This window comes from Felis catus, chromosome A3, assembly GCF_018350175.1.
Source record: "Felis catus isolate Fca126 chromosome A3, F.catus_Fca126_mat1.0, whole genome shotgun sequence".
NCBI classification, from domain to species: Eukaryota; Metazoa; Chordata; class Mammalia; order Carnivora; family Felidae; genus Felis; species Felis catus.
This window is the reverse complement of record NC_058370.1, coordinates 138,153,576-138,181,329: the sequence shown is the minus strand read 5'-3', so window position 1 is coordinate 138,181,329 and position 27,754 is coordinate 138,153,576. Positions and strand designations below refer to the sequence as shown.

General features: G+C 50.8%; 2 protein-coding genes and 1 long non-coding RNA gene across 10 annotated transcripts; 1 reads left to right on the top strand and 2 right to left on the bottom strand.

Annotated features, from left to right (window-relative positions):
* The first annotated feature begins 94 nt into the window (after positions 1-94).
* On the top strand, positions 95-11,229 carry LOC109498462. 5 transcript variants are annotated; one of them, XM_045055022.1, is made up of 4 exons: positions 95-1,893; positions 10,497-10,648; positions 10,714-10,841; positions 11,089-11,229. In XM_045055022.1, exons 1-4 carry the CDS (start codon positions 1,642-1,644, stop codon positions 11,091-11,093), a joined length of 537 nt encoding a protein of 178 aa, XP_044910957.1. In that variant the 5' UTR covers positions 95-1,641; the 3' UTR covers positions 11,094-11,229. The 5 variants fall into 5 exon arrangements, 2 of the variants coding, with proteins under 2 accessions (XP_044910957.1, XP_044910956.1); XR_002741361.2 differs by lacking the exons at positions 10,714-10,841; positions 11,089-11,229 and adding exons at positions 2,948-3,133; positions 3,272-3,686 and having other exon boundaries at positions 1,755-1,893; positions 10,497-10,633; XR_002155317.3 differs by lacking the exons at positions 10,714-10,841; positions 11,089-11,229 and adding exons at positions 2,948-3,133; positions 3,272-3,435 and having other exon boundaries at positions 1,755-1,893; positions 10,497-10,620.
* LOC111559884 lies at positions 1,215-3,421 on the bottom strand. The gene is made up of 2 exons (XR_002741362.2): positions 3,284-3,421; positions 1,215-3,094 (listed from the first exon to the last, which is right to left on the bottom strand). It is a non-coding gene; the product is annotated as an uncharacterized LOC111559884 (long non-coding RNA).
* On the bottom strand, positions 5,926-27,754 carry RNASEH1 (ribonuclease H1). 4 transcript variants are annotated; one of them, XM_011281343.4, is made up of 9 exons: positions 27,565-27,754; positions 26,568-26,683; positions 22,975-23,133; positions 21,087-21,186; positions 20,184-20,238; positions 19,767-19,851; positions 18,574-18,698; positions 16,926-17,044; positions 5,926-6,666 (listed from the first exon to the last, which is right to left on the bottom strand). In XM_011281343.4, the coding sequence occupies exons 1-8, from the start codon at positions 27,693-27,695 to the stop codon at positions 16,958-16,960; spliced, it is 858 nt and encodes a 285-aa protein (XP_011279645.2). In that variant the 5' UTR covers positions 27,696-27,754; the 3' UTR covers positions 5,926-6,666; positions 16,926-16,957. The 4 variants fall into 4 exon arrangements, with proteins under 4 accessions (XP_011279645.2, XP_044910955.1, XP_019683527.2 ...); XM_045055020.1 differs by lacking the exon at positions 5,926-6,666 and adding an exon at positions 9,368-11,551; XM_019827968.3 differs by lacking the exon at positions 5,926-6,666 and adding an exon at positions 16,317-16,336.

Here is a 27,754-nt window from a genome sequence, read left to right as displayed (position 1 = left end):
TCCATAAGTCTCTGTATTGTCCCTACTCACTGTCACAGTGACTGAGCAGAGACTGAAAATGGTTAAAAACGGTGGCACCAGGGGTGCTTGGGTGGCTCAGTTGGTTGAGCGTCCGACTTCGGCTCAGGTCATGATCTCAGGGTTCGTGAGTTCGAGCCCCACGTTGAGCTCGCTGCTGTCAGCCTGTCAACACGGAGCGCGCTACACTACGGACCCTCTGCCCCCTCTCTCTGCCCCTCCCCAGCTTGCGCTCTCCCCCAAAATAGGTCAATATTTAAAAAAAAAAAAAAAGTGGCCCCTGCTCACTTTTACTTATTTACCAGCTGTCCATGTTTTAGGTATAAGCACAGTTATCAATGTCACGGTTTCATTGGATTTAGGATTCTTAAATTGATGGTAACTAGAAAACTTTTTAAGATACAGTAAAAAAAAAAAAAAACCTCTACAGAGGCCAGGAGAATAACCTTGACTCAAGCATGACACTTCCTCAAGTTGCTAGGCGTGGGGAATAAGCTTAGGAATTCCCTGAGCCTGCACGGATGGGTTAACAAGGCCTAAAGAAATAGCCACAGGATGAACACACCCAAGCTTGGGTAAAAAAGGTCAGGTAAATGGGGCAAAGGCCCCCAGAATGGGACAAAAGTATAGGGATAGGAAATCGCAGGATGAAAGCATCCAAAAATAGTAAACGAGATTAGGTGTTCAGGGGGGAAATGCCCCCCAACTTAGTACAACAGCAGAAAGTTGCTTTCACAGGAAGGAAGGACCAACTTAGGTGAACAGGTAAACAGAGCTATAGACCTCGTGAGGCGTGGTTGCCCAGAGAGGAGCTAATTAGCAAAAGAAAGGTGCCTTGTTGACCCTGACGTGGCTTGCTTGGTCTTTCTCATCCCCTAGGCCAGTTTAGGTAAACAGAGGTGGGGCCTCACGTCTGCTGTAAACAACCTTCCACCCAGTGTCAGGAGTCTGTTTTGTATTGACCCAAACCCCTAACAGCGCATGTCTTCAACACCCCCTTTCCCTCCTGCCCATGAGTTAATGTTCACGGTTTCATTGTCTCTTGGTACACGCCCATCACGCTTGTAAGCCTTCTGACCCCAATAAAAACGGAGCAAGGACCCTTACTTGGGGCTCCTGTCTCCTCCCGGACATTAGCCTCTCGTATTTTAATCCCACGAGAGGGAACTCCAGATCCAGAGTATACGACAGCTGGGTAAGCCTTAGGAGACGATCACAATTTTTTTTCTGGCAGGGAGGGTTCTGGACGGCACAGCCATCGTAACCGCGGCCTCGGTAAGGGCCGCGTGTTTACTGTTCCCCTCTCGGTTCCAGCAGCGCCCCGCCCCCGGCGACCACCGCGCGCTGAGCCAAGTCAGACTGCGAAGGCGGGCTCGCTCGGCTCAATTTTGAGACGGCGTCTGCCGGGCGCCCTGGCTGGAACAGCGATGGTGATCTGGGGGCGAGTTCGGCCTGCAGGCCAATCGTAGGGGCCTCTCTCCTGGCAACGGTCACACTTGGGTTGATAGCAGAGATGCTTTCTGTGCGCTTCCCTTGCGTCACAGACAACATTAACGCGTCGACGCAGACGTCGACATTTCGTAATTGTTTACGGCTTCCTCATCTTTCTTCACCTCTCGAGAGATGCGGGGCTTCACGTCTGGCCGGCTTTCCTGCACGTGTGTCCGAGCAGCCACGGCGGCAGGTGGCACGGGAGTGTCGCACGAGCGCCAGCAGCTGCCCCGGCGCGGCCTCTGCCCCCTCACCGCGCTGCTCGGCACAGGGAGGGCCCGCCGCGTCTTGGCTCCCGGGGATGTGTTTCCACGCCGCAGCCCCTCAGCTTCGTGGCTCCGGGGACAGGCGCGCAACGTGCAAAGCGAACGAAACAGAACAAAGGTAGGTTGGCTCTGCCGCGGGCTGGGGGGCCTCGCCTCAAGCAAGGCTGCGCTGGGGCTCAGAGGGTGCTAAGGGCTCCCTCCTTCCCGGCCTCGGCCTCGGCCTGCCTCGGCTCTCCTCCTAGGGGGCTGGCTCAATTCTCACCTCCCGTAATGAGCTTCCTGTCGGTACAGGAAACCCAGCCCCCAGTAGCTCCGCAGCCATGCTTGTAATTAACGAGAAAGGAGCTCTTTTACGTGGTGTCTGGAGAGCCAGTCTCATGGAAGGTTCCAGATGGCCCAGGCAGAACCACGCGTCCACCCCCTTGGATCTCTGCCGAAGCCCGAGGTCGGCCATCTGGCGAGGCCGGGCCTGGCAGCCCCTTGGGACAAAGCCGGGACCCCCGAGGACCCGGAGGAGGAGGGCCGGGCAGACAACCGGGCAGACGCTCTGGAACACTGGGCTGCCGAGGCCCTCCTACTCGGTGGGTGTCTCTCTGAGGAGAGCAGAGGGCCTGGCAACTGCTGTCAAGTCGGCGCCACCCGTCCCTGTCCCTGTCCTCGGGCCCTGTGTCCTGCGGCCCCTCACTGTTGACGCCCACGTGCGAGGGAGACCAGCCCAGCCCCACGGAGCAGCCTGTGTCTGGGCCACTTTCCCGTCAGGGCCAGAGCTCAGCTCATGCCTTCTACACGGAAAGCCTGAGGGCTTTCTGGAAAAGAGAGGAAGCGTGAAGGGAGTGCAGGCATCATAAATAACAGCAGAGGTGCCAATGGTTGGAAGCAACGGGTGCACCGGGATAAAAATTATCGTTGAAAAGAAAGGGCCGAAAATAAAGGTTGGCCGTGAAACACAAGGGCCCGTCTAGAAAAGGAACGTAGGGCTGACACAGGACTTGCGGAACAAAAAGCCGCGGGCCGTCCCCTATCCTACAACCTGGCCAGTTCGCCGAAAGAGACTTTCATACAATGAAACTGGGTGACAGGGATGTATGGACGTTCATAAAACTATTCTTTTTGCATGTATATCTGCACAATTTCAATGGTTTTTACAAAAAGTTGTGGTATTTTGAATTCAGAAACAAGCCAGCTGTGCGTGAACTGTGAACTGTTCGTACCTTTTTGAAAAAAGGGAGTCGGAGTGGATTTCTTACCAAAGGAGCAGCACTGACGCAGCCCCTGGAGGCCCCGTCAAAAGGAGAGCGTTTCTCGGGCTCTTAACAACTCTTTTAAAGAAAAAAGAAGAAGGAGACAATCAGACATCGGTGAGTACGACCCTCTCTTTCCCTGGGGACAGAGGCAGCCTCATTTGCAGCCTCTCAGTGAGTCATCCCTCGCCCTTGGGCTTCCAGGATGCAAGTAAACGCATGTTTATTCTAGTGTGCGCACCCCTGTCTCTCCAGATGTCGTCATACCTGCGTCACACTGTCCCCAAACACTTGCTCCGATGAGACTCTTCCCCAGGCGTGCTCCATGTCACATACGTTGAGAGAAAAGATCGGGAAAAAGCCTTCTGAGGTCAAAAACTTTGAGGGGGCCTCCTATGCTAACTCTCTTCTGGAAAGTGGTGAGGCTCGTCACGAAGATGCCGCGTAAGGGTGATAAAACCCCTCCTCTTGGAGGGCGGCACGTACTCATTCCAAACACGTCCCACACGACATTCTTTGGTGAACACTGACAAAAGTGCAGCAAGTGACTAAAGTAGCAACTAGTAAAGACGGACCGCGCGTTCGCCAAAAAGACCACTTCCCAGCTGGGAGCACGTAACCAAAGCACAGACGGGGCTCAGGGCCGCATTTCCAGACAGCCGCGCAGGAGGTGAGGAGGCAGGGACTTCGAGATTCACAGGGAGTCGTCACAACATTAGACTTTCTTTAACGACACAGGATTGGTTAGTGGTTAGCTCACAGCAACTTTTGGGAAACTTTTGGGAAAGAAAAGTTTTGTTGGCGGTTTCCAGGGGCCTAAGCGAAAGTGGCCCAGGTCGGGCTAGTCTTGCAAAATAAACATTAATCTCTGTTTGTATAACCAAACTGGTTTTGTCTGCTCAGGGGATTTTCCAGGCAGGTCTCCGTTTGCTTTTGATTCTGACACCCGCCAATGTTGGGGGGCAGGGCAGCAGAAACACGAGAACACCCAACAACTACAGTAAGCGCTGGGACTAAGTCTTAGTAATAAAAACCACAAGGACGTAGAAGTAACAGATACCGACATTTGGGAAATAGTTTTTCAGAAAGCAAATCTCACTCTCGTGGAAAATCAACTTTGGCCGGCGTGGTAGATTCTCACGGGCCAAGTATCTGGCAGTGCGGATCCCAGGACGTTGGCACGCGTGAGCTCCGTTAAGACGGGGATGGGAACGTAACTCAGGGAAACAGGAGTAACACGTGACCGCCTTGGGTCGGGGAGGGGAGGTCGGCGTCAGAGGGGGAGACGGACCCAGAGGGAGGTGGGGAGGTGGGAAGGGGCAGGGAAACCTGCAGGGTATGGGTCTTCCCGAGCAGCCAATGGAAGGAGTTGGGGGACGGGGGAGCCCAAACACCTGGAGGAAGCAGAGAGAACGGTCAGCACACGGCCTGGGGCGCTGGGTCCTGGACCTCGGGGCCTACAGTGCATCAGCTGGGGCAGCAGGAGGAGGCCCGGAGGGCGGCAGCGCCAGAGCGTGGGGACGCTCACGGCCACTTGGTGTGATGGGAGTCGGGCTTCTAGACGGAGAACCACCTGCAGGGCAGGCTAGACGGAAGCAAGGAAACCGGGGAGGCTACTGCAATCTTCCGAGTGACAGAGGTCGGGGCTTGGGTCAGGACCTAGTATGTGCGTGGTGGGAACGGTCAGGTTCCGAATCAGTTTTGCACGAAGGCCAACTAGAGCTGACGATGCAGGGATGTGAGGCACAGGCGCGGGGCGGTCAGGGGTATTCTGGGGCTGCAGCCTGAGAGCCTGGGAGGACGGAGTCGTGGCGGGTGGAGACGGAGGAGACCGTGGACTACGGACTGTGCGGATTTGGGGTGGGGGCAGAGCGGAGTCTGGGTCGCACAGGCTGTGTCTGCGACGTCCGTCAGAGGTCCGAGGGGAGACGCTGAAGAAACATCAGGCTGCAGTCTAGGTAGAGCCCACTCCAGACACACTGCTGACCGTTGGTCTGCGTCTCGCAGGAGCGGGAGCAGTTGAACACCCGAGCCCACCCCGGAGGCGTGCGGGCGGGAGGGTCCGGTTCCGAGCCGGCACCACCTCCCTGCTGTGGCCCGGGGGAGTCACAGGACTCTGTTCTGCAGGTGTCTGGCTTCCTGTCCCTCCAGCCTCCCCTGGGCCCTGCTGTTTGTTCTTCGCCGGCTCCGGGGCTCCCCCCTGGCAACCCGAGCACCGCACCCAGGTCCGGCCCAAGTCCCTGCCTATCTGAGTGGCGCCAAACTAAAGGAGGAGCCGGGACATAAACTCAGGAAGTCCACATCCACTGTTGTTCCTTTTTTTTTTAAATTGCTTTTAATGTTTATTTTTGAGAGACACAGAGCACGAGCAGGGGAGGAGAGAGAGAGGGAGACACAGAATCCGAAGCAGGTTCCAGGCTCTGAGCTGTCAGCACAGAGAACATGAACAACAGGGGGCTTGAACCCACGCACCGCGAGATCATGACCTGAGCGGAAGTCGGGCGCTTAACCGACTGAGCCTCCCGGGCGCCCCTCCCCCAGCTTTATTGAGGCAGAGTTGACAAAATTATATGTAAATGTACAACATGATTTTTTAAAGACTTTATTCTTTTAGAGTTTTAGGTTCACAGCCAAGTTAGGAGGAAGGTAGATTGCCCCTAGAGCCCCGCGTCCCAGCCCCGCCCCCCCAGGGTCGATGCGTTACAACTGACGAAGGTAAACTGAGGCATCATCCCCCGGCGTCGAATTTGCGTAGGACTCACTCGTGGTCTCGCACGTTCTGGGGGTCTCCACAAATGGTAACCAAGCGCACCCAGCACTGCGGTATCACGAAGAGCACTCTCGCGGCCCCAAAAATCCCGTGGGCCCCACCCACCCGTCCCTCCCTCCGCCCCCACCCCAACCCCTGGCCACCCCTGACCTTTTAACTGTGTCCACAGGTTTGCCTTTTCCAGAATGTCCTAGAGTTGGGATCATTCAGCACATAGCCTTTTCAGATTCGATTTTCACTCAGTAACGTGTATTTACGGTCCCTCCGAGTCTTCGTGACTTGATAATTGGTTACGGTTTAGCGAATATGGATGTTCCAGGGCGTTTGTCCAGTCACCCGGTTGCTTCCAGGGCTTGGCCGTTACACACAGATCTACAAACATCCGTGTGCAGGTTCTGGGTGGACGTAAGTTTTCAACCCCTCTGGGTGAGTACCAAGGGCGTGACTGCCGGGTCTCGTGGTGAGAGTAAGTTTCGTTTTGTAAGAACCCGCCAAACCGTCTTCCCAAGTGGCCGCATGACCCTGCGTCCCCGGCCACGTGACCCTGCGTCCCGGGCCTCGGGTCCCCACCAGCGTCTGGTGCCGTCGGAGTTCGGGTTTGGGCCACTCTGGCACGTGTGCAGCGGCGTGGCGGCTGTGAACCGCTCGTCCCCGACGGTCTGTGCCGTGGACTGGCTCTTCAGGGGCTTACCTGCCACCTGTGTATCTTCTTCGGTGAGGTCTCTGTCAAGGCCACCGATCCGTTTTCTGGGCGGGTTGCTTTGCTAGTTCTGGAGTTTTGAGTCCTTTGTGTGTTCTGGAGAAGCCCCTTCTCAGAGGTGCCTCTTGCAGATACTTTCCCCAAGTCTGTGGCTTGTCTTCTCATTCTCTCGACAGTGTCCTTCAAGAACGGAAGTTTTTCATTTTAACAAGTACAGAGTATTAGTTCGTTCATGACTTGTGTCTTTGGCGTTGGATCTAAGAAGGCACCGCCACACCCAAGGGCACCTTGCTTTTCTGCTATGATATCTTCTAGAAGTTTTATGGTTTTGTGTTTTACATTTAGATCTAGTATCCATTCTGAGTTAATTAAAAAAATCTTTTTTTTTAATGTTTTTTTTTAATGTTTTTTAACGTTTATTTATTTTTGAGACAGAGAGAGACAGAGCATGAATGGGGGAGGGGCAGAGAGAGAGGGAGACACAGAATCTGAAACAGGCTCCAGGCTCTGAGCTGTCAGCACAGAGCCCGACGCGGGGCTCGAACTCACGGACCGCGAGATCATGACCTGAGCCAAAGTCGGACGCTCAACCTACTGAGCCACCCAGGCGCCCCTAATGTTTATTTTTAAGACAGAACATGAGCGGGAGAGGGGAAGAGAGAGAGGGAGACACAGAATCCGAAGCAGGCTCCAGGCTCCGAGCTGTCAGCACAGAGCCCGACGCGGGGCTCAAACCCACAAACTGTGAGATCATGACCCGAGCCAAAGTTGGACGCTTCACCGACTGAGCCACCCAGGCGCCCCAATTCTGAGTTAATTTTTGTGAAGAGTGTCAGGTCTGGGTCTAGATTCATTCTTTTGCGTGTGGATGCGGTTTTCTAGCAACATTTGTTGAAAAGACTATCTTCGCTCCATTGAGTTGTCTTCGCCCTTTCGTCAAAGACAAGGTGACTATACTTATGTGGGTCTACTTTTGGCCAATGTGCTGATTTATACACACACTGTACAATGATTATTACCATCAAGTTAATTAACACATCCATCACCTCCCAGGTGAACTTTTATTTGTACGTGTGCATGGACAACGCTTAAGATTTACTCTTAGCAGAGGTGCCTGGGTGGCTCAAGTCAGTTAAGCTTCTGACTTTGGCTCAGGTCATGATCTCATGGTTCATGAGTTCGAGCCCCAACATCAGGCTCCGTGCTGGTAAGTGCAGAGCCTGTATGGGATGGTCTCTTTCTCCCTCTCTCTCTGCCCCTCCCCAATCATGCGTTTTTCTCTCTCAAAATTAAAAAAAGGATTTACTCTTAGCAAACTTCAAGTATACCGTACAATATTATCCACTATAGTCACATGCCATACCTGTTTCTTCTTCTGAAGTACCTTTAAAAAGCCTTGAATAAAGGTGTGGTATTTACTTTCTTTAGATGGAAAACCATCTAGATTTATAAAAAGATTTCCAACCTCTCCAGAAACCTCAAATGTAAGTTAGAGCAAGGAGTCTGGTAAAGGGCCTTGGCAAAGATGAAAAAGTATCTACAGAAAAGGTATGGGGAGACTTAATATTAGTGCGGGTACAGACTTACGGATACTTTTTATGAAAAATGCAAAGGCTTCTGAAAAGCAGTATGGATACACACACACACACGTACATTTGACCCAGAGTGGCCTCCTCTCTCTGGGGATCACAGAACAAGTAGGGTGCCTTCCCAACCTCTCGGTCGACCCATACAGTAGACGAGATTACGACGGGCCCCGTCACGACAATTTTCCAGAGGAACTGTTCCCCTGCCCTCACTGCAGACAAGGATAAAGAGTCATTCACCGCAAGGCCCTGGGTGAGGCCCAGCAAATTCAGTGACGAACAGGGAGCCCCACACAGATGTCCTTCTGAGGGTGGGTCACCAACACAGCCCTAGGGAAAGACATGGGTCATGCTGAATGGTGACAATGTGGTGGCCAAGGAGTTATAATCGAATGACCCAAGAATCGTTTTCAGAGCCATTATCAAAAAACCATAAAGGATGTGCTTCTTGGGGGGAATACGGGAGGAAGAGCCATATAACCTTGAAAACTGTTTTAGTTTCAATTTCTCTTTTCACGCTTCATTCTCTTAACACCCAACAATCTCAAGGCGGGACTTGCGCATCACACTTTAACAAACACACAAAAACAAAAGGAACCGCTCTCACTGCGGGATGTGACAAACACGGGGAGACCGGGGAGCCCTCTGCTCCGAGGGGGAGGGCAGGCCTGCAGGGTCGGGAAGTTTCTGCGGGAGAATTCCCTTCCTAACAAGTGAAACTCCTTGAGCAGTCTCCTGTCCTTACAGAGCCCCACCACCTTCTGTAACTTTTTTCCAGGTCAAGTGAGCTTCTTCGGGAAAGAAAAGAACGATTCAACAACAATGAGGGAGTGATTAGAGACGAATTAGCACATGTAAAACCTTAAGAAAGCCCCCAAGGGGCACCTGGCTGGCTCTGCATTTCCGCCCAGGCCAAAGTCTCACAGCGCGTTAGCGTTGGGCTCTGTGCTGACGGCAGGGAGCCTGTTTGGGCTTCCCCGTCTCCCTCTTTCTCTGCCCCACCCCGCTCGCCGTGTATCTCTCTCTCTCAAAATAATAAAACATTTAAAAAGAAGAAAGGAGGGGCTCCTGGTGGCTCAGTCGGTTGAGGGTCTGACTTCGGCTCAGGTCGTGATCTCATGGCTCTTGAGTTCAAGCCCCACATTGGGCTCTGTGCTGACAGCTCAGAACCTGGAGCCTGTTCCAGATTCTGTGTCTCCCTCTCTCTCTGACCGTCTCCTGTTCATGCTCTTTCTCTGTCTCAACGATAAATAAACGTCAAAAAAAAAAAAAAAAAAAAAAAGAGAAAAGGAAAGCACCGAGAATTTGTTTTTTAATTAAAAACTGAAGATCATTTACAGTTCTAGAACACACCACCGCCGAGACCGGTCGCTACACTCTGTCCCACGTGCTCAGGGCCTGGCTGGCAGTGCCGTCACCCACACCAGCAGACGCCGTGCTAGGTTCCGGCTGACACGGAGGCTGCGTCGGGCCTCGAGCCGCTCCACCCAGAGATGGTGGGAAGCAGGCCGTGGAGACAGGCGCACCAGACACGGCAGAGGGGGTCCCGAGGAGCATCCTGAAGTGCCGAGGGCACGGGCGGCCCTCTCAGCAGCACGATGCCCTCGGGACGGAGCCTGGAGCCGCTGGACGGTGCACTGGTCAAGAGGGGACTGCAGTGAGGTCATACGTGTTAGGAGCGCATGTGCCTACAGAAGGCTCAGAGGGAGAAGGGAGCTGTGCGCTGACCCGACTTGTGCCTCGAAGGCCTCTGCTGACACAGTGCAGTGGGGACAGGTCCCGGGCACCGCTAACGTTGGTCCGGCTCACAGCCAGCGGGTCCCCAGGCCCGGTCCTCCAGGCCTGACCACGGTCGCTTCCGTCTGCCTCAAGACAGGGGTTTCTCGTGTTGCTCGGGCGTTTAAAGCAAAAAATGGGGGCGCCTGGACGGCCCAGTCGGCTGAGGCCATGAGCTCCCGGTCTGGTTCATGAGCGCGAGCCCCACGCACAAAGCCCGTTGCAGATCTTCTGTCCCTTTCTCTCTCTGTCCCTTCCCGGCTCATGCTGTCTCTTTCAAAAATAAACAAAACATAAAATGAGAACAAAAAAAACGAAGGTCACCAGCAGAGGTCCAGACACCAGAGCAGGCCTCGCTGCTTCTCACCCGCTGGCTTTGAAAACGCAGAACAAGCACTTGCTGGAAGACACAGATCTCACGGGTCTCTTCTCGCAGTTTTCGGAGAGTCTGTCTGAATACCTTTAAGCACAGCAATCAATTCACTAGGGCCTGTCACAGAGAAGGAAGTCCCAGCCAGTGTCGAGATTCCTAAATCTAAATAACTAGACATTCTTCTAGTTTAAAAAAAAAATCACAGACCAAATATGGGAGTAATCATCTCCTCTCTCTACAGTCCTATTTCTCGACTTTTATTTTTGGTTTCCTAGGCTTCAGCAAAACAACGTGGTCGCTACCAACTTACATTCGGGAGAACCCGTCACCGAACAGAGCAGGGCTGCCTCACCGACATCCACCGAGCGGAGAATCTCCGAAGAATCACGCGCCCTGGCTCACGTGGCGCAGTCATGCTGTCCGCACGGTAAGCAGAGGAGAGGTAGCCACTGAGGGGTAGAGGACTGGGCCTCACGTTCCTTTCCTCCCCAGGAGAGGAGACTGGCCTTCAGCAGACCTCCGTGGCTGGGGACCCCGCTCAGGCGGCCGGACAGAACGCCACCGGCTGGGGGCTCCACCGTTGACTTCTCATGATCCCAGAGGCCACGTCCAAGATCAAGGTGTCAGTGATCTGCCTTCCGGGGAGGGCTCTCGTCCTGGCTTTGCTGTGTCCTCAAGCCGCCTTTCCTCTTTCCTCAGTGGCAAGGGCAGGCAGGAAGTGAGCTCATTAACCTGAATTACTTCCGCACAGGCCCCATCTGTATATACCAGCCACACTGGGGGTCAGGGCTTCAACATATGAACTTGGGGGACACAGTCCATCGCAGCTATGACTCAGGTAAGGTGGCCTCTGGCTTTTAAAATTAGGTTAAAGCAGGATTTGTACGTCAAGGAGACTCTCTGCGGAGGTGCTGGATGCTTAGTTCGGACACCTGCTGTGGCGGAGCGGCAGGAGTCCGACCGACCCGCCACAGAGAACAGGCTGTTCCCGAGCAGCTCTCCCGTCCCGTTCCAGAACTACCAGGATGTGAGCATTAAGAGACATCTGGAAATGGAGACCAAGGTCTTTCTAAGACACGTGACCTAAGGCCCCAGGCTCGCCCGTCGGGACAGATCCCACTGGGACCGACGTGTGGCTTCACGGCGCCGGTTCACCACCACGCAGGCTGCCCACCCGGGACCGGCTCTCCGGATTTGTTTCGTTTCGCCCACATCCCATGAGCCTGTCCTGAAAGAAGGCAGAGATCCTCTCGGTTTTCTTGAACCCCAGCAATGGAGCCGCCTCGTCGCTCTGGCGTAGAAGACACGGGAACGCTCCAACAGCCTCCGTCTGCAAAGCATCAGGAGCACATTTTGAGAGCAGCAGCAGCTTTTGAAAAGCTGGTATACGGGGCGCCTGGGTGGCGCAGTCGGTTAAGCGTCCGACTTCGGCCAGGTCACGATCTCACGGTCCGTGAGTTCGAGCCCCGCGTCAGGCTCTGGGCTGATGGCTCAGAGCCTGGAGCCTGTTTCCGATTCTGTGTCTCCCTCTCTCTGCCCCTCCCCTGTTCATGCTATCTCTCTGTCCCAAAAATAAATAAACGTTGAAAAAAAAAAAAAAAGCTGGTATCTTCCACGACACAGCGCCCCGCCTGGTCTACGCGGCGGTCCCTCACGGCACGGCGCCCCGCCTGGTCTACACGGCAGCCCTCAAATGTCTCCGGGAGCTGACAAAGCGGACAGAACCACAACTCTCTGGAGCTATAATGAGGCAGCTGCACGTTAGGCAACTCCAAGAAGGAATGTGCTTCCTGAAGGCGTCCTGTTCCCCTTCTCACTGAAAGCGGCCAGGCCTCCTCCTACCTGGAGCTCCACGCACTTTCGGTTCCGCACGGACGGTACGTGCACTTGTGCAAATTGCCCAGCAGCCTGGAAGGTCTGGGAGGCACGATCTCTCGCCTCTGTACTTCCAATCCTGGGCCCATGAAGAGGCGCCGCCCCATTAAAGCAAAATCAGACGTTCGGGGGCGGAGCAGGGCAGTGGCGGCAGCGAGGGCGCTGTGGGATCTTCCCGAGTCTTCACCCCAAACAGAACCGCGGACCTAACAGAACAAGGTGACCAGAAGCACCAGCGGGGACACAGAGCGAACCAGAACTCTCCTGCCCTGCTGGTGGGAAAGTCGAATGGCCAGGGGGGTCAGCTGGCGTTCCTTGAAGTCGAGCACCCACTGCCCTGGGGCCCAGCTGTTCCACTTAAGAGAAATCAGAGGACGTGCTCGCAGAAGGACTGGCCTGTCGGTGCTCAGGCAGCTCTCTCCACAACAGCCCAAACAGAGGGGACAGCCTCGAACGGGAGGATGGGCGCACAGACTGGGACATGCCTACAAGGGGCACCACCTAGCAGTGAAGGGAAGCCAACTACTGGTACCCACGTGGGCGGGGGGGGGGGGTGCGCAAAATAATTACACCGACGAAAAGAAACTCCTGCCACAGACAGTTTATGTTGCATGACTCTATTTATACAAAATCCCAAAGAACACAAATTAGTCTACAGCGACGGAAAGCAAACGGAAGGTCTCCGGGGGATGGGGTCAAAGAGGGAAGGATCTCAGAGGGGCGAGGGGAGGGGGGGATGACAGGCAGTCCTGGCGAGAGGTTCCCAGGTGAGTCCACAGCCCACTTTACCTTCACACCATTTGCTGCCTGTCGATCACACCGCCACAAAGCCGCTAAAAAGCACAGCGGTGTGGGGACTCCACAAAGCCAACGTGCGGCAGTGAAGGGCACGGCCCGCCCAGCACAGCCTGCACACCCACGGGGAAAAGCACAGCGAGGCCACTGGGTCCTGACGGGCCCTTGAAAGGACAACCCCAAAGGAAACGGCGGGTGTCCACTGCAAAGCATGGTGGGCCGGCCTGAGGCCGGTGGCTGGAGCAGGGCGGCTGTCCTCCCCTGGTGGTGACGGGTGCAAGGGACCCGCTTCAAGAAGGTGGCAGGGCTGGAGCCGTGGAGCCCGAGATCCACCGCAGCCGAGCCGGCAGGGACCCGTGTTGTGGGGACACAGCCAGCAGCGCAGCACAGGGACAACAGACAGGAAGGAGAGGGACCCAATGCAAGGGGGCAGGGCCAGAGCCAGGAGAGTGCTGGGAGCCAGCCGCCACATTTTTAGCATTACTCAAGATTCAACAGGGCAGAGAGCTCTGTGGAGTGAGAAAAACGACCTGAACTAAATGTTTAGGAAAATGAGCGACAGGAAAGTGTCGATCCCACGCAGAGCTATTCTCAGAAAAAAGAAAAGGAAAATAAACAGCGAGAGCACTCCAGACAGACACCACACAGGTCCAGATGTGCGGCTTCAAAGCCTCAAACAACGAGATCCAAGATGGGAGGGTGGTGGCAAATTAGTGCTAGAAGACACCAGAAATAGGTGACAGAGCTCAAGAAAACTAGAAAGACAAGTACTTTCAGAAATGAGAATCGAGAGCAAATGAAGACAGTAAGTAACGCCTTCAGAGACAGGACGTCACCAGGAGGACAACTTTTAATTGAAAAACAAAGGAAACTTAAAAACATAAACGAGATTCAAGAAAAAGAGGAAAAGACCAAGGATGGCTAAACCAGATGCTCCCATACACAGAACAAGGTCCCCCACCCCCAAAGAAAACCAAGAAAGACAGAACTCTAAGCCACAGTTCAAGGCAAGCTTCCTGAAGGAGCAGATTTGGAAATACACGCGCCAAGAGCTCACCATATTCCTGCAAATTCTGACCGCGGGCAACCGACGCGGGACACAGGGACACAGTCTGACACAGTAAGGACCGGAGAGACAAGAACAAGAAACCCACGCCTTGGACGTCTAGGCAAAGAGCACATGACTTACAAGAAGGAACGTAAGACTCGTCAGACTTTTCATGCTGGAAGAAAACAAAATCGGTAGTTTAGATGCTCAAGGAAAGAAAATGTGAGCCAAGGATTTCTATCCTACTGCTTTCAAGCATAAAGCAAACAAACAAAGTTCAACGTGGGGAGCTCAGGGAATTTGGTTTCCGAGAGGACACTGACCAAACACTGGTTGTGTGGCCATGACATGCACAGGAGGAAGACCAGAGGAGGGCAAGAGGGGGAGATCTTATCAAGTAATGGCCGGCAACGTACACCCAGCACTGTTTTCACTATAATACACATTAGCGTTCGTATCCACACACTGCATGTTCAAGTGGAAAAAAGCAAGCTGGTAATTAAGGAATATCTATCCCAGGATCCTCAGTGTAGAAGGAGACACAGACATAATATAGAAGAGTTAAGTACTCTGAAATCCTGAGTTTCTATTGAGAATATCAACACGAACTCAAATATTTTATCTTTAAAATATGTGTACGTGCATGTTTTAGAATTCTGTTCCCTGAAAAGGCCTAGAGGCAAAGACCAACCCCACAGCAATGAGCACCTGAAATACCTTTTTTGCCAGGGGCACCCAGCTGTCTCAGTCAGCAAAGCAGGCAACTCTTGATCTTGGGGTCATGAGTTCAAACCCCATATTGGGTGTGGACATTCCTTACCTTGAAAGAAAGGAAGGGAGGGAGGGAGGGAGGGAGAGAGGGAGAAAGAAAGAAGGGAGGGAAAGAGAGAGAGAAAGAAAAAAAGAAAGGAAGGGAGGGAAAGAAGGAGAGAAAGAAAGAAAGGGAGGGAGGGAGAGAGAAAGAGAGAGAGAGAGAGAGAGAGAGGAAGGGAGGGAAAGAAAGAGAGGGGAGGGGAGGGGAGATTCTTAGAGAGGAACAGCCAAGTCCAGATCTGGAGGAGGAAATGTACAGATGGGTCTTGAGTCCCCACACAGCAGACAGCAATGGAGCAGATGGCTGGGGGCACATACATGTGTGGTCTGTGTGTGAGCATGCCAGGGCACGTGGACTGTGCACGAGTGTGCCTGTGGTCTATACGTGTAAACGGGTGTGGTCAGTGCCTATGTGTGTACACACGAATATCCAAAGAAATCAAGAGCCAACCGGAAGAACCTCCCTCCTACAGGCCAAAGAAGCTACCATGTGGGTCAATAAAGATAAAAACCGCAATGACCTGAAACCTATCAAGCAGGCATAAGTACACAGCTCACAACACACGTTATGAAAATATATAAATAAAAAATCTTGATTGGTCGGTCGCCCTCTAAAGACGACAGACCAATCATCTTTGCATGTCTGCTGACTTCCCTAAATGAACGCCACCACGGCATAACCAGATAGGCGACAGGAAGCATCTTCTGAAACCACTCCAGCCGATAACTATGGGCAACATCCCAGAGTGTCACCACTTTGGAGCCCGAACGACGAGTGGATCCGGACACTGAGCACCGGCAGCTGCCAAATCAAGAAGGCGACCGCAGCCTGCAGCTGCAAGTGACCGCACGCGACCATCTACCGTTTGCTGAACATGTGGAACCCGATCCTGATCAAGCCTCTGGGTCCCGCTGCCAACTTGCAGGAAATTCAGAAGACAAAAGAAAATGCCAGACTGTGCCGGAAGAGTGTATATGGAGAAATCTAGACCGTGGGAAACGACAGGACAAGTGGCCCAGGTTCCTCAATGGGTAAACCTTGTGAGGATCCCAATAAATGGCAGGGGAACCTGTAAATTAAAGAAACTTAAGAAATCTCAAGTTAAAAAAAAAAGTACACAAGGCCGAATTACCATAAAGAAACACAAGCAAGTCATTTCTAGAAAAGTCAGGATTAATTTTGGAGGGAGGGAGGGGCTGTGATTGGAGAACGTGGAGAGCCTTTCTGGGGTGTCCAGCAAAGTTCTAGTTCTCGCCTGGGAATTAACCTTACAGTAATAATTCAAGAAGCTATACATTTGTGTCATTTTCTGTATGTTTTTATGATAAAACAAAGTAGTAAACAAATAAAGGTAAAAGTAAACAATTATATCAAACTTTAACTTGCACAGTGCTTTTAAGAAAAACAGCCAAAGTGGGGCGCCTGGGTGGCTCAGTCGGTTAAGCGTCCAACTTTGGCTCAGGTCATGATCTCACGGCTTGTGGGTTCGAGCCCCGCGTCGGGCTCTGTGCTGACAGCTCAGAGCCTGGAGCCTCCTTCGGATTCTGTGTCTCCCTCTCTCTGCCCCTTCCCCAGCTCACAGTCTGTCTCTCAAAAATAAATAAACGTTAAAAAAAAATTAAAACAAAACAAAAAACAGCCAAAGAAATTTTAAAAGGTTTATTTATGCATTTAGCTGTGTAAGTAACTGCTCTTATCAGTGGTCAAGCAGCCAGGACTACGGATGTGCAGGTCTGCCTTGCGCACAGGTGCCCGTGCAGGTAAGACCCAGTCCGCTCTCTCTGCACCGAGGTGTGGGCCCAGCCCTGACTTGCTCTACTCCACAGAGAGGTACAAGTCAACCAGAATATTCTGAGACTGAATCCTGCCAACTGTAAGGTAAATAAACACTTTTAGAATACTTCCAGACTTGCTGTCTGCATTTTAAAACCACAGCTGTATTCATGCCTTATTAAATCAAGTCCTAAAATTTCTGTCCAGATGGTCATAAAACTAATGAGAACAGTGTCCAACCCAATAAAGCATAATGCTGAAATCTCAAATAATGCTCAAATCTCAAATTTGTTCGATGTGTTACACATGTAACCACAGGGAATCACAGAATGACCTTCTGATGTACTTTCTGATTTATTTTTCACACCAGTAAGGAAAGGTAAGAAAAGAGTCACTCACGGAAGCTTTTCCAAGAATTAAAATCACTTCGTTCAGTCTTCAGATTGCTTGGCTCCTTCTCTGGCTAATCTGTCAGCTTCTTCATTGCCTGTAAATCCCGAATGACCAGGAACATGCATCTGTTAAATAAATTGTGTTTCTTTTATCTTCACTGGTTTTTTACATAAGCGATACACGAGTACACCCTTACTGCAAAAAACGCAACTGTTCCCAGTGGCCAGAGTGGGACAGGACTCACCCCCCCCACCCCGACACAGTTCGACAGCACAGCCTGCCTGCCCAGGGCACCTGTGCAATGCAGGCATTTGCAACAATCCCATTCTCATTCTCCACAAATTTGATTTTCCTGTTTGTATTGCTTTCTTTCCCCACTGAATGATGGAACTGGGAGGGCTTTCCCGGCAAAACACATGTATGTACAGACACACAAATATGTATCCAAGGCACGTACTTTATTGTCTTTAAATGCTGTCCGAAAGAAGGGATGTACGTATATAACCACTGTTCATATCTAAATGGCTGAAAGGCAAATTTAAACCCTAGTTCACCAAACTGCTCCCAGTGGTCCTGGGGAGGGACGACAGGGTAGGGTTCAGACAATGCTTGTCGTTCAACGTGCTCTGTACTGCTTGAACAGATAGTTTTAATAAAAACTATTTATTATAATGTTTATTTTTTTATTATTTTTATTTTTATTTTTTATTTTTGAGAGACAGAGAGAGACAGCATGAGCGGGAGAGGGGCAGAGAGGGAGAGAGACCCAGAATATGAAGCAGGCTCTGGGCTCTGAGCTGTCAGCACAGAGCCCGACGCGGGGCTCGCGGGGCTCGAACTCACACGCTGTGAGATGGCGACCTGAGCCGAAGTCGGACACTCAACCAACCTACTGAGCCACCCAGGTGCCCCTAAAAACTATTTATTATAAGAAAAACATTTCCAGGGGCGCCTGGGTGGCTCAGTCAGTTAAGCGTCTGACTTCAGCTCAGGTCATGAAATCGCAGCTTGTGAGTTCGAGCCCCGCGCTGGGCTCTGTGCTGACAGCTCAGAGCCTGGAGCCTGCCTCAGATTCTGTGTCTCCCCCTCTATCTGCCCCGTCCCTGCTCATGCTCTGTGTCTGTCTCTCGATAGTAAGTAAATATTAAAAAAAAAAAAAAAAAAAAAAAATTAAAAAAAAAGAAAAACATTTCCATGTTGGAAAAGAAGTCATGTTACTAAAGTCTTATCACGCTTTACTTTTTAAAAATTCCTCATAAATTAGTTTTATCTTGACGTTACGGCTGATTCCCAAGAAACCAACAGTGACTGTCACAAGTCACTTTAACAGTGGGAGGGGAGGAGAGGGAGCCCAGGCCAGGCACTAGTAAGCACCGCAAAGACAACAGAAAGAATACAGAACATCCGTCTGTAATGCTGCCTAAAGAGTGTGGTCTACACACGATCATACCAAGAATGAGCAGTGTTACTTCTGTGATGATCGAGAGTCAAATGTGTTCCAATGTCGAATACGCGCTATGGTGTTAATTTCGTGCAAACAGTTATTTTACCTCTCAAGTCATTAAATCACTTACAGAAACCACTGATCTCTCAGTTAACTTAGAACATTTGGTCCTGACGGCCAGGTGACAGCACCGGCTCAGAACACACTCACCCACTGGATGTCCAAGCCGTGGGTCAGCTGCTCCAGCGCCACAAAGTCCTCCTTGTTGATCACGTCTTTCCCCGTGCTCGTTTTCCACCCGTTCTTCTTCCAACCTTGAACCCAGTTAGTGATCCCTGTAAGAAGTACAGGCTCTCGTCAAGTAAGCTCCGCGAGCTCCAATGTCCCGGTCTCTGCTCCTCCCCCAGACTTCCCTCCTTCACCCGCCCACTCTTCCGCCTCTAACGGTTAAACTAGTGTAGGGCTAACGTGTAGCTTGAGAAATAACAGCTTTGTTCTGACACTGAAGGTCAAGAGAGAACAGCCTTGCTTTACTCTTGTAAATTACGCTTCATACTCTTATAAATCAGGCTTCACCAATTAAGGAAACAAAAGTTCAAAGAAAAGAGCATCAGCGGCAGGGTCAAGAGGATCCACTGGTTGCGACTTAACGGCTGAAAGTCTAAAATAATCACCTCATCTGGGGTGTTTCTAACTCATCTGGGAACTGTTTCCCTGTTCTGTTCCCAGGTGATGATAAAACGATGTGATCGGCTATAAAAACTCTGTACTCTGGCTGTTCGAGGCCACACGCTGATCAAGAGTGTTGGTCCCGATCGGTCGGCCTTGCGTCTCATTGCAATAAACTTTGTTGTGACTGTCACTGGTACCCTCAGCATTGTTTCAGGAGTCGTGTGGATGCAAGAAGCCCAGCGTGTGCAACTGCCACTTGCCCGCACGGGCTGTCCTCTGGCCCGGGGCACAGGCCTGGCACGCTCCCCTGCTCAGCCCTACGCTCAGACTTGTGCTGACCCACAGCTCCCAGCCTAAAAGGCCTCCTTCTCCGCCTCCCCAGCCCCCCACCCTGCGTCCTGAACACGGAATTTCCCGAAGGAGCTGTCAGCACGGCCCCCTGAAAGGTACTTATGCTGTTTACACTCTAAGGACCACGAGAGCAGGGGCACACCGACCCCACTGCCCTGTGCTCGGTGCCTGATAAACACCTCGACTGTGGGGCACACAGCGGAGCAGCAGAACTGGGCTCCAGAACCTCACCTTTTTCTTGATCTCTGACAAACCAAACGTGGTCCCCACCAGCCGTTTGCGTTCTGCCCCGATGCAATCCCTCCTACTGGAGAAGGGAATACCATTTCCCTTTGTGCTTACTGGGACAACACCAGAAGCAGCGAAAGATAAAAGCTTACCATTTATAGTAAACATACTGTCCGTATACAGAACCAGCTTCTTGATGTTCTGAGCCTTCGCCTGCTCGATGGCTTTGCAGGCTGCCTTGAAGAAACCAGTCAGTCAGCACACTACAGACACCGTGCAACGCTCAACTTCACTAACGCTCAAAATCACTCCGCCACTTTAACAGTCTTTCTCTTTCTGTGCTAAGTGTAAGGGGTATACTCTTTCTATGAAATAATGCTACACATACAGCTATTTGCACGTTTTTGTGAAAGCACTTCTAGGATTTTTCTGGGAAATCCCTACCCATTGCAGTTGTTACTAACCACAAACTGAGTTTCTTCTGGACTCTGAGTATCTTACACACAGAGCGTGTATGCAGCTCACCGCCACGATGGACTTAACACTTGGTGGGAAATGTGACGACTTACATGAATTTCTGCTCTTTGGTTCGTCTGCCGCCCGGGAAGCCTAATGCCTAAGTTCCTGGTTTCAAAACGATACAAAGGAAGATGAAGTTAATTCTCAAAGTGATTCCATAAGCCTCTCAATGGAGGATAGGCTTGTATATTTTTTTTGACATATCAAAGCATCAAACAAAACACGCCGACAGTACTAACATTTTATGGAAAAGCATCATGGGATGGTCTAGGAAAGAATCCTGGGCCAGAAGTCAAAAGCAAAGTTTTATTTCTGGCCCTAAAATACATTAGTGCATGGTCTCAGATGAACACTAAGCCCAGACACTCAGTGCAACCCAAGTTCGCCACCTCTTACAGGGTTCAAAGCTAAAGTGGGATACTAAGGGGAAAGAACTCAGAAGACCACAGATCAAGAGAAATGTCAAGCCTTATGATCACCGAACAGTTTATCTTACGTTATGCCTAACACTGCTGCGGGTACCTGTGAATGACCACACCTGGCATCATCCCGACTCTGCGCCTTGTGGAAAACGGGAGGTCACCTCTGAGCCCCCAGGTCTTCGGAAGAGTCATGGGGACGCGCTGGGTTCCAAGTCTGGCGACCTGCCCCTGGGACATCTTTGCCAAAACCACCCCGCAGGAGACCTGTGACTCGCCTAGCGGGGGCAGGGAGGTCATTTGGGTATAAGAGGTTGTCAGCGGGACACAGAGACGCGTCAGGACCCAGAGCCAAGAAAGGAAGGCTGAGGCCTCTGTCCTGAGCAACAAAGCTGTCAATGTTAGCACCAGCCGAAGCTCGTTGTTCCGTCACCTCCGCCAAAGCCACGCGCCAGGTGGTCACGCCCCGGGTCGTTCCCTCACAAGTGTTGGGCCAAGATTCACTCAGATTGGAAGGCTTTTTTGTTTACTCACAAAGGATGGCCCGGTCCCCAGTAAACACCAATTCCCGCACGTGCCCTCCTGCGCCCGTTACTGGAACAGCAGCCGTCAGTGTAGACGACGACAAAGTCTCCTGGAAGAGGGAATTCAGTGAGTGCCACTGGATCAAGAGCACTAAAACTGAGGATCTATTTCACAAACTCACTGAGCTAGCGTCCACAGGCTAAACTGCGAGGGTACTGTTCGATGCGGTCAGTACTTTCTGTCCAGGAAAACATGATCAGTTCCTGACCTGGCCGCTAGAAGGTCTAGTCCTCTGATAAACGTTGGTCTAATTTTTCTTCTTAGTATATTTGCCTCAAGGAAACTATGGTCTTTATTCTCTCCATCAGGACAGAGGGTCTGATCAACATACCAGTGCTGTAAGGAAGACGGCAGAAAAGGACTGACGTGAGGCCACTCTAGGGCCCCAGATGTGACCAGAACACGCTCAGCAGGGCGGTAGGAGGGGTTGAGTTGGCAGGTCTTAAAAAGCAGGGCCATGGGAGCAAACAGAGGCCTGGCTCTATAAGCTGTTTGTCAAAAGGACTGCAGGCCAGACAAGGCAGAGAGGGAGGGAAGGTGTTAAGTGATAGAACAGCACGCTCCCGACCAGAGCAGGGCCAGGAGTGTGGGGGAACGTGGGTGCCGGGCGAGGGTCCCGGGCTCAACTGAATTTGACGCTCTCAACATGACTACCTTCCTGGTCACCGAACTGTTTCAAATGAGGGTACCCATCAGGCACTGCACCAGGTGCCACCGTACCTTAAGCCACCGTTAGTACCTTAGAAATGGCCATCCCTCAGTCACTCCACAGATACACACTGTGATTACTGCTGGCAAACAACCCAATCAAGAACGTTTGGTCTTTTTACCTAACTGCAAACTTGATTTACACGGTTTTGTTTTTTTCAAGGTAGGCTCCATACCCAACGTGATGCTTGAACTCACACCCCTAGGTCAAGAACCATATGCTCTACCGACTGAGCCAGCCAGCCGCTCCGATTTATACATTTGTGATACAGGTTAACAAAACATTTTCTACTGGTTTTCCTTGAATTAAATTATGAGATGGCTTATTCTTGGAGAAAACTTGGAACCACAAATACAGTGATTTATATAAAAATGCTACTTATTCCTATTTTCTGTTCATACGTCTAAAAAACAAAAAGGTGCTTTGTATGCCATAAGTCACTAAATACAAACTGGTCCCTGGAGTTAGAGGTAGAGGACAAGGTGAGATCATTTATGTTTTGCAAAGGCTAAACGTCCACGGTGAAGACGCTGGTGCTGAAAGAGAGCTCTGTGCGGGCCCTTTCTTATGTGAAGAAGCTGAAGCCTTTGCACTTTCTCGTGTGACCTGAAAGCCTGTGTGCACAGAGAATACTGAGATTTCAAAAGATTATAATGTTTTTCATTTGTAGGCCACATAACGCTTTTCTAATGAAAGTCCAAAGTCTTAGTAATTCTGCAGTTTGATCAACTCTAAAAGAGTAACCTGAGATTTTTAGATAATCTTTTCAGATAAGAATGAAGGTGGTGGCGCCTGGGTGGCTCAGGCGGCTGGGCGTCCGACTTCGGCTCAGGCCGTCATCTCACAGTCTTTGAGTTCAAGCCCCGCGTCAGGCTCTGTGCTGACAGCTTGGAGCCTGGAGCCCGCTTCAGATTCTATGTCCCTCTCTCGCTCTGCCCCTCCCCCACTCATGTTCTGTCTCTCTCTCTCTCTCCCTCTCTTCCAAGAATAAACATTTTAAAAAACCCTTTTTTTAAAGAATAAAGATGGTAAACATTAGCTCAAATTTCCCCCATTAAGTGGGAATAGTTTTTACACCTATTTTCATGATTATTACATAGAATACTTAAAAATCCAAGAAAAATATACCCATGTAAGAAAAAGTGTCTTTGCTAACTGAAGGCACCGATTCTGTGTTCTGTTTCACGTGCTTCGCACACGGTTCTGCATTTTCATCTCCGTCCAAAGGCTCACGGACTCGCTTGTTTGTTTTCACTTGTGATTCTTGTACATGTTCGTTTTTCTCTCCTGAAAGATAGAGTCTACTCAAAAACCAGGAAAAAGGGAACATAACAGAAAACGCTTAAGAATCCAGAAATTCAGTAAGTTCTGTATTATCACCGAATCAGACTTAAATACCCTCTGTACGTAGCCCTATAAAGAGGAACTGACTTCAGGCAGTCCACACCATCTCAGATTTTGATGGCCTGTGAAATGACTCTGAATTTTCCACGAAGAGCTTGGGAAGGGCGATTTGAAGGCCGGAGCAACATTTCTAGTGTAACAGCAATCTGGTTTTGACAGAGACAGTAGATACCAAAGGTTCTGCATCCTACGGGGATGGCAGGCAGTGTCAAAGTCTGAGGGACTCTCTCCCCAGACAAAGAAAACAAGGACTTAACTTTTGTATGCAAGATCAGTGGCGTCCATGGTTCCACACTTACCCCCTACCGTAGACACTCTGACTCCGTCAAGGCCTCCAAGAAGGGTAAGCGGGCATGGGTAACCCGACCTCACATAGACAGACAACGGGACACGCTGAGAAAGGGAACGCAAACAAGCAGCAGAAGGGACTGAACTCCTCCAGGGCAGTAGCTGCAGAATTCTCTTCCAGGGGAAGGTGAAGTCGGGATTAACCCCGAAGGGATTCTCATACTCTCTCACGTTATGTGGGAGCAGCTTCCCCTACGTTATCATTTTACGGAGCGGGAATAGGGGCACAGAAGGAGCAGCTGATTCTATCTCCAGAACAACAATGAAGCCCAACACTACACAGTTCACTTTAAGCTCTAAACCCCGAAACCAGGGGTGGAGAAATGGAGCTCAAATGTTGACTGAACACCTACCACATAGGTCCACCAGTCAGGAACAGTTTCCTCAATTTCAAAACACATTAGAATTTTGGGGTGTTCAAAAAAGAAAACCCTGTTAACATCCAAGCCAGGATGTCCCGCCTGGAGTAGCTTCTCCACCCACACCTGTCAGAAGACCGCTAAGGTTATCTAGGCAAAATCTGAGTGAAGTCACCATATAGAGTAACGTTTGGTATTTCCACTCTGCTACATTTGTGTAACCCTGTATTTACCTTAAAAATATACCTCTAGGTACTTTATACACGTAAACCCCAAAACACAAGTACAGGTCAAAGGGTAATCTTGCAGAATTTTAATACTGCTCTAAACATCGATTTTATTTATGGGAAAAGAGGGTTAAGTTGACATGAAGGTTTTTACTTTTTAAGGTTTTTTTTTAAAGGTTTATTTATTTTGAGAGAGAAAGAGAGCACAAGAGGGGGAGAGAGAGGGGGAGAGAGAGGGGGAGAGAGAGGGGGTGAGAGAGAGGGGGAGAGAGAGGGGGTGAGAGAGAGGGGGAGAGAGAGGGGGAGAGAGAGGGGGAGAGAGAGGGGGAGAGAGAGGGGGAGAGAGAGGGGGAGAGAGAGGGGGAGAGAGAGGGGGAGAGAGAGGGGGAGACAGAGAGAATCCCAAGCAGGTTCCCCATTATCAGCACGGAGCCTGATGTGGGGCTTGAACACACAAACCATGAGATCATGACCTGAGCTGAAGTAAAGAGCCAGACACTCTGCTGACTGAGGCACCCAGGTGCCCCTGGCATGAAAGTTTTTAAAGGATAAGACTGAAGGAAAAAGAGGCCACGTCGGATAATTTTTTCCTTCACAAAACTGTGTTTTTTTGAGTAAGTTAACCTCAAATCATCTTACAGAAATCGCAGTAACTGGCAAATAGCTCAAAAATCCCAAAATAAAAATATAGGTCACACTAAGGGAAAAATTGGGAAAGAGGCTAACGCTTTTGCTTTGCTACAATTTTTGAACACCAAAAATGTTAAATCTCAATTTACATACATCAGTCACTAACTAGGAAGTCTCTGTAAACTTCTAAGAAAGGTGACTCCTAGATATAAAGAAATAGCTTTCCCTAGGACTTAGAGTATTTAACGAACAGAAACATATTGGAAAACTGAAGTCTGAATAAATTGCTAATTGGTTAAAACAAAAAAGCAGTGAAAAGGAGGTGTTAAGAACACAACTAAGACATGGGGCGCCTGGGTGGCTCAGTCGGTTGAGCATCCGACTTCAGCCCAGGTCATGATCTCACGGTCCATGAGTTCGAGCCCCACGTCGGGCTCTGTGCTGACAGCTCAGAGCCTGGTGCCCATTTCAGATTCTGCGTCTCCCTCTCTCTCTGCCCCTCCCCTGTTCATGCTCTGTCTCTCTCTGTCTCAAAAATAAATAAACATAAAAAAAAAACTAAAAAAAAAAAAAAAAAAACAAAAAACACAACTAAGACAAGAGCCATACTTCTGAATTTGGAATAGGACACAGTCTGCATCTGGGCTGCCAGTGGGATTATAACAATGATCACAACACCTAATACCAGGGGCGCCTGGTGGCTCAGTCGGTTCAGCGTCCGACTCCTGGTTTCAGCTCAGGTCATGATCTCACAGTTCACGAGTTCAAGCCCTGCGTCAGCCTCTGCGCTGACGGTGTGGAGCCCACTTGGGATTCTCCCTCTCTCCGTCTCTCTCTCTCTCTCCCCCCCCCCCCCCAAAAATAAATAAATAAATAAACTTAAAAAAAAAATGTCTGTTGAGTAAAGCTAATGAAACACCACTTTTTCAAAGTCGGTTAAGGTATACAGTTTACCCCTGAACAACCTGGGGGGGTTTAACACCCTGCGCAGTCGAGAATCTGAGTATAACCATTGACTCCCCAAACACTTAACTACTATTGATAGCCTACTGTTAGCCGAAGTCTTACTGGTAATGTAAATAATCGATTCACACATATTTTGTATATGTCTTATATATCGTATTCTTAAAATAGAATAAGCTAGACAAGAGAAAATGTTATTAAGGAAAATGTAACAAATAAACCTATGTAATAAATACAACCAAGTCCACACATAAGCTGACCCACGTGGTTCAAACACATGTTGTTCAAGGGTTAACTCTATTTTTAAAATTTTGTGCTCCAAGGCAGTCACCCTTAGTTCTGCACGCCTGGTGTTCCTTATACTGGGAATTACCCTTCAATTAACTAACTGTACTTTCTGCACTACGTGAAAACTGGGGGAAATTCCGATCATGTGACTGTCCTACACAAAAAGGACACACCATACAGGTGCATGCACTGAGACGACCTACGCTCACCACTTTAAAACTGTAGCCCATTCAATTCAATAACAGAACAAGCATGTTTTTAAAGATAAAATCAAGTACAGTGAGGACACTGAATGGAGCAGGAGACTGGTGTCCTGGCCTGTTTCTAACTCAGGTACTAACAGAACTCCCTAAGGTAAACTGCTTTCCGCCTGTCTCCTTGTCTGCAAAACGGAAACAAACGATCCTGTCTGCTCCGTTATGAAGGCAGCTACACAGATCAAGTGACGCTGGGCCGCGCAAGGCTTTGATAAGACGCCACCACGATGAGAGCGGCTGACTACCTTCTGGTCCATCCGGGCTTGCAGGCTTTCGGACAAAGGCCCAGGCCTCCTCCTCGGTGGCAAACTTCTTAAATCTGGCAGCAGGAAACCGGTCCACCTGGGCTCTACATTCGCTCCTGGAACAGAGTGCAATGTTACCTCCTTCCTCCCTTACTCATCCTCTTTCTAAGGGATTCTGAGGTTAGGAATAGCGTGACAAAAGTCCGTCAGCTCCGTGGGGGCAAACCGTGTGTAGTTTTCTTTCCCGTCCAACACCTCACCCTGTAGTGCTGCGTCCCAGCCAGACGGCACACCAGTCAGGAACAGTTTCCTCAATCTCAAAACACATGAGAATTTTGGGGTGTTCGAAAAAGAAAACCCTGTTAACATTTCATTACAGCAAAAAGGTGAGCCTCTGAGCTGCTTCCACCTCAGTAGCACCGCTGCACAGGTAAACAACTGCGGGCACGCACACACACGGATAATAAACCTTAGTATCCTACGGCGGGGCGAGTCCTGGCCTGGAATCCGAACACCTGCATGCAAGTCCTACCGCATCACTTACTAGCCCCATGAGTTTCCTGACCACGGGAACACCTGAAAATAATAAACTCACCCACCTAAAGGGTTGTTACAGGGACCTAAATATCAGTTTATAAGAACTGCTCTTTCCAAAGACACGGGGAAGATTCGATTAGGTACCTTCAGAGTTCCGCTACGTGTAACCACTTGGAAATTGTTTCACTGAAACAAAAAGGAAGGAATAAGCGGAGAGCCCTGGTCACCTTACACTATACGTGGCATCTCTGACAATGCCAACAGACATGGAACGTAAGTCGGAGCCTCCGGCCGGGACCTGCGAGCCGACGCCGGCGGAGACGGGCCCGGGGCTCCCACCGCGCGGCCGGCGGCGGGCCCCCGCGCGCTGCACCCCAGGCCGAGGGCCGCGAGCTCCGCGTGACGGCCCGACTCCCAGCCGCGCGGTTGCCGGGGGCGCGACTCGGGGCCGCCCACTCACCAGGTCAGGAAGACCCCGGCCTTGCGGCCCCTCTTCACGGCATAGAACATGCCGAGACCGCTGCAGCCGCGGGCGCTGCAGCGCACGGCGGCCAAAACGACTCTGCGCGCAACCGATAGTAACCGGGTCATCACTCACTGCCAGCCATCGCCGAACTTGTTAGCTCCGCGCCTGGCGCTGTCGTCACACA

What these genes read in the sequence shown, in the direction of transcription:
- LOC109498462 (XM_045055021.1), top strand. Translation starts at nt 1,642, where the DNA reads ATGCGGGGCTTCACGTCTGGCCGGCTTTCCTGCACGTGTGTCCGAGCA. An exon ending in GCGAACGAAACAGAACAAAG is followed by an intron (nt 1,894 to 10,496) that starts GTAGGTTGGCTC and finishes TTGGTTTCCTAG; the next exon opens with GCTTCAGCAAAACAACGTGG. An exon ending in GCAGTCATGCTGTCCGCACG is followed by an intron (nt 10,649 to 10,713) that starts GTAAGCAGAGGA and finishes TTTCCTCCCCAG; the next exon opens with GAGAGGAGACTGGCCTTCAG.
- RNASEH1 (XM_011281343.4), bottom strand. Translation starts at nt 27,695, where the DNA reads ATGACCCGGTTACTATCGGTTGCGCGCAGAGTCGTTTTGGCCGCCGTG. An exon ending in ACCAAAGAGCAGAAATTCAT is followed by an intron (nt 19,852 to 20,183) that starts GTAAGTCGTCAC and finishes GGTTTCTTCAAG; the next exon opens with GCAGCCTGCAAAGCCATCGA. An exon ending in ACGGCTTGGACATCCAGTGG is followed by an intron (nt 17,045 to 18,573) that starts GTGAGTGTGTTC and finishes TTTATTTAACAG; the next exon opens with ATGCATGTTCCTGGTCATTC.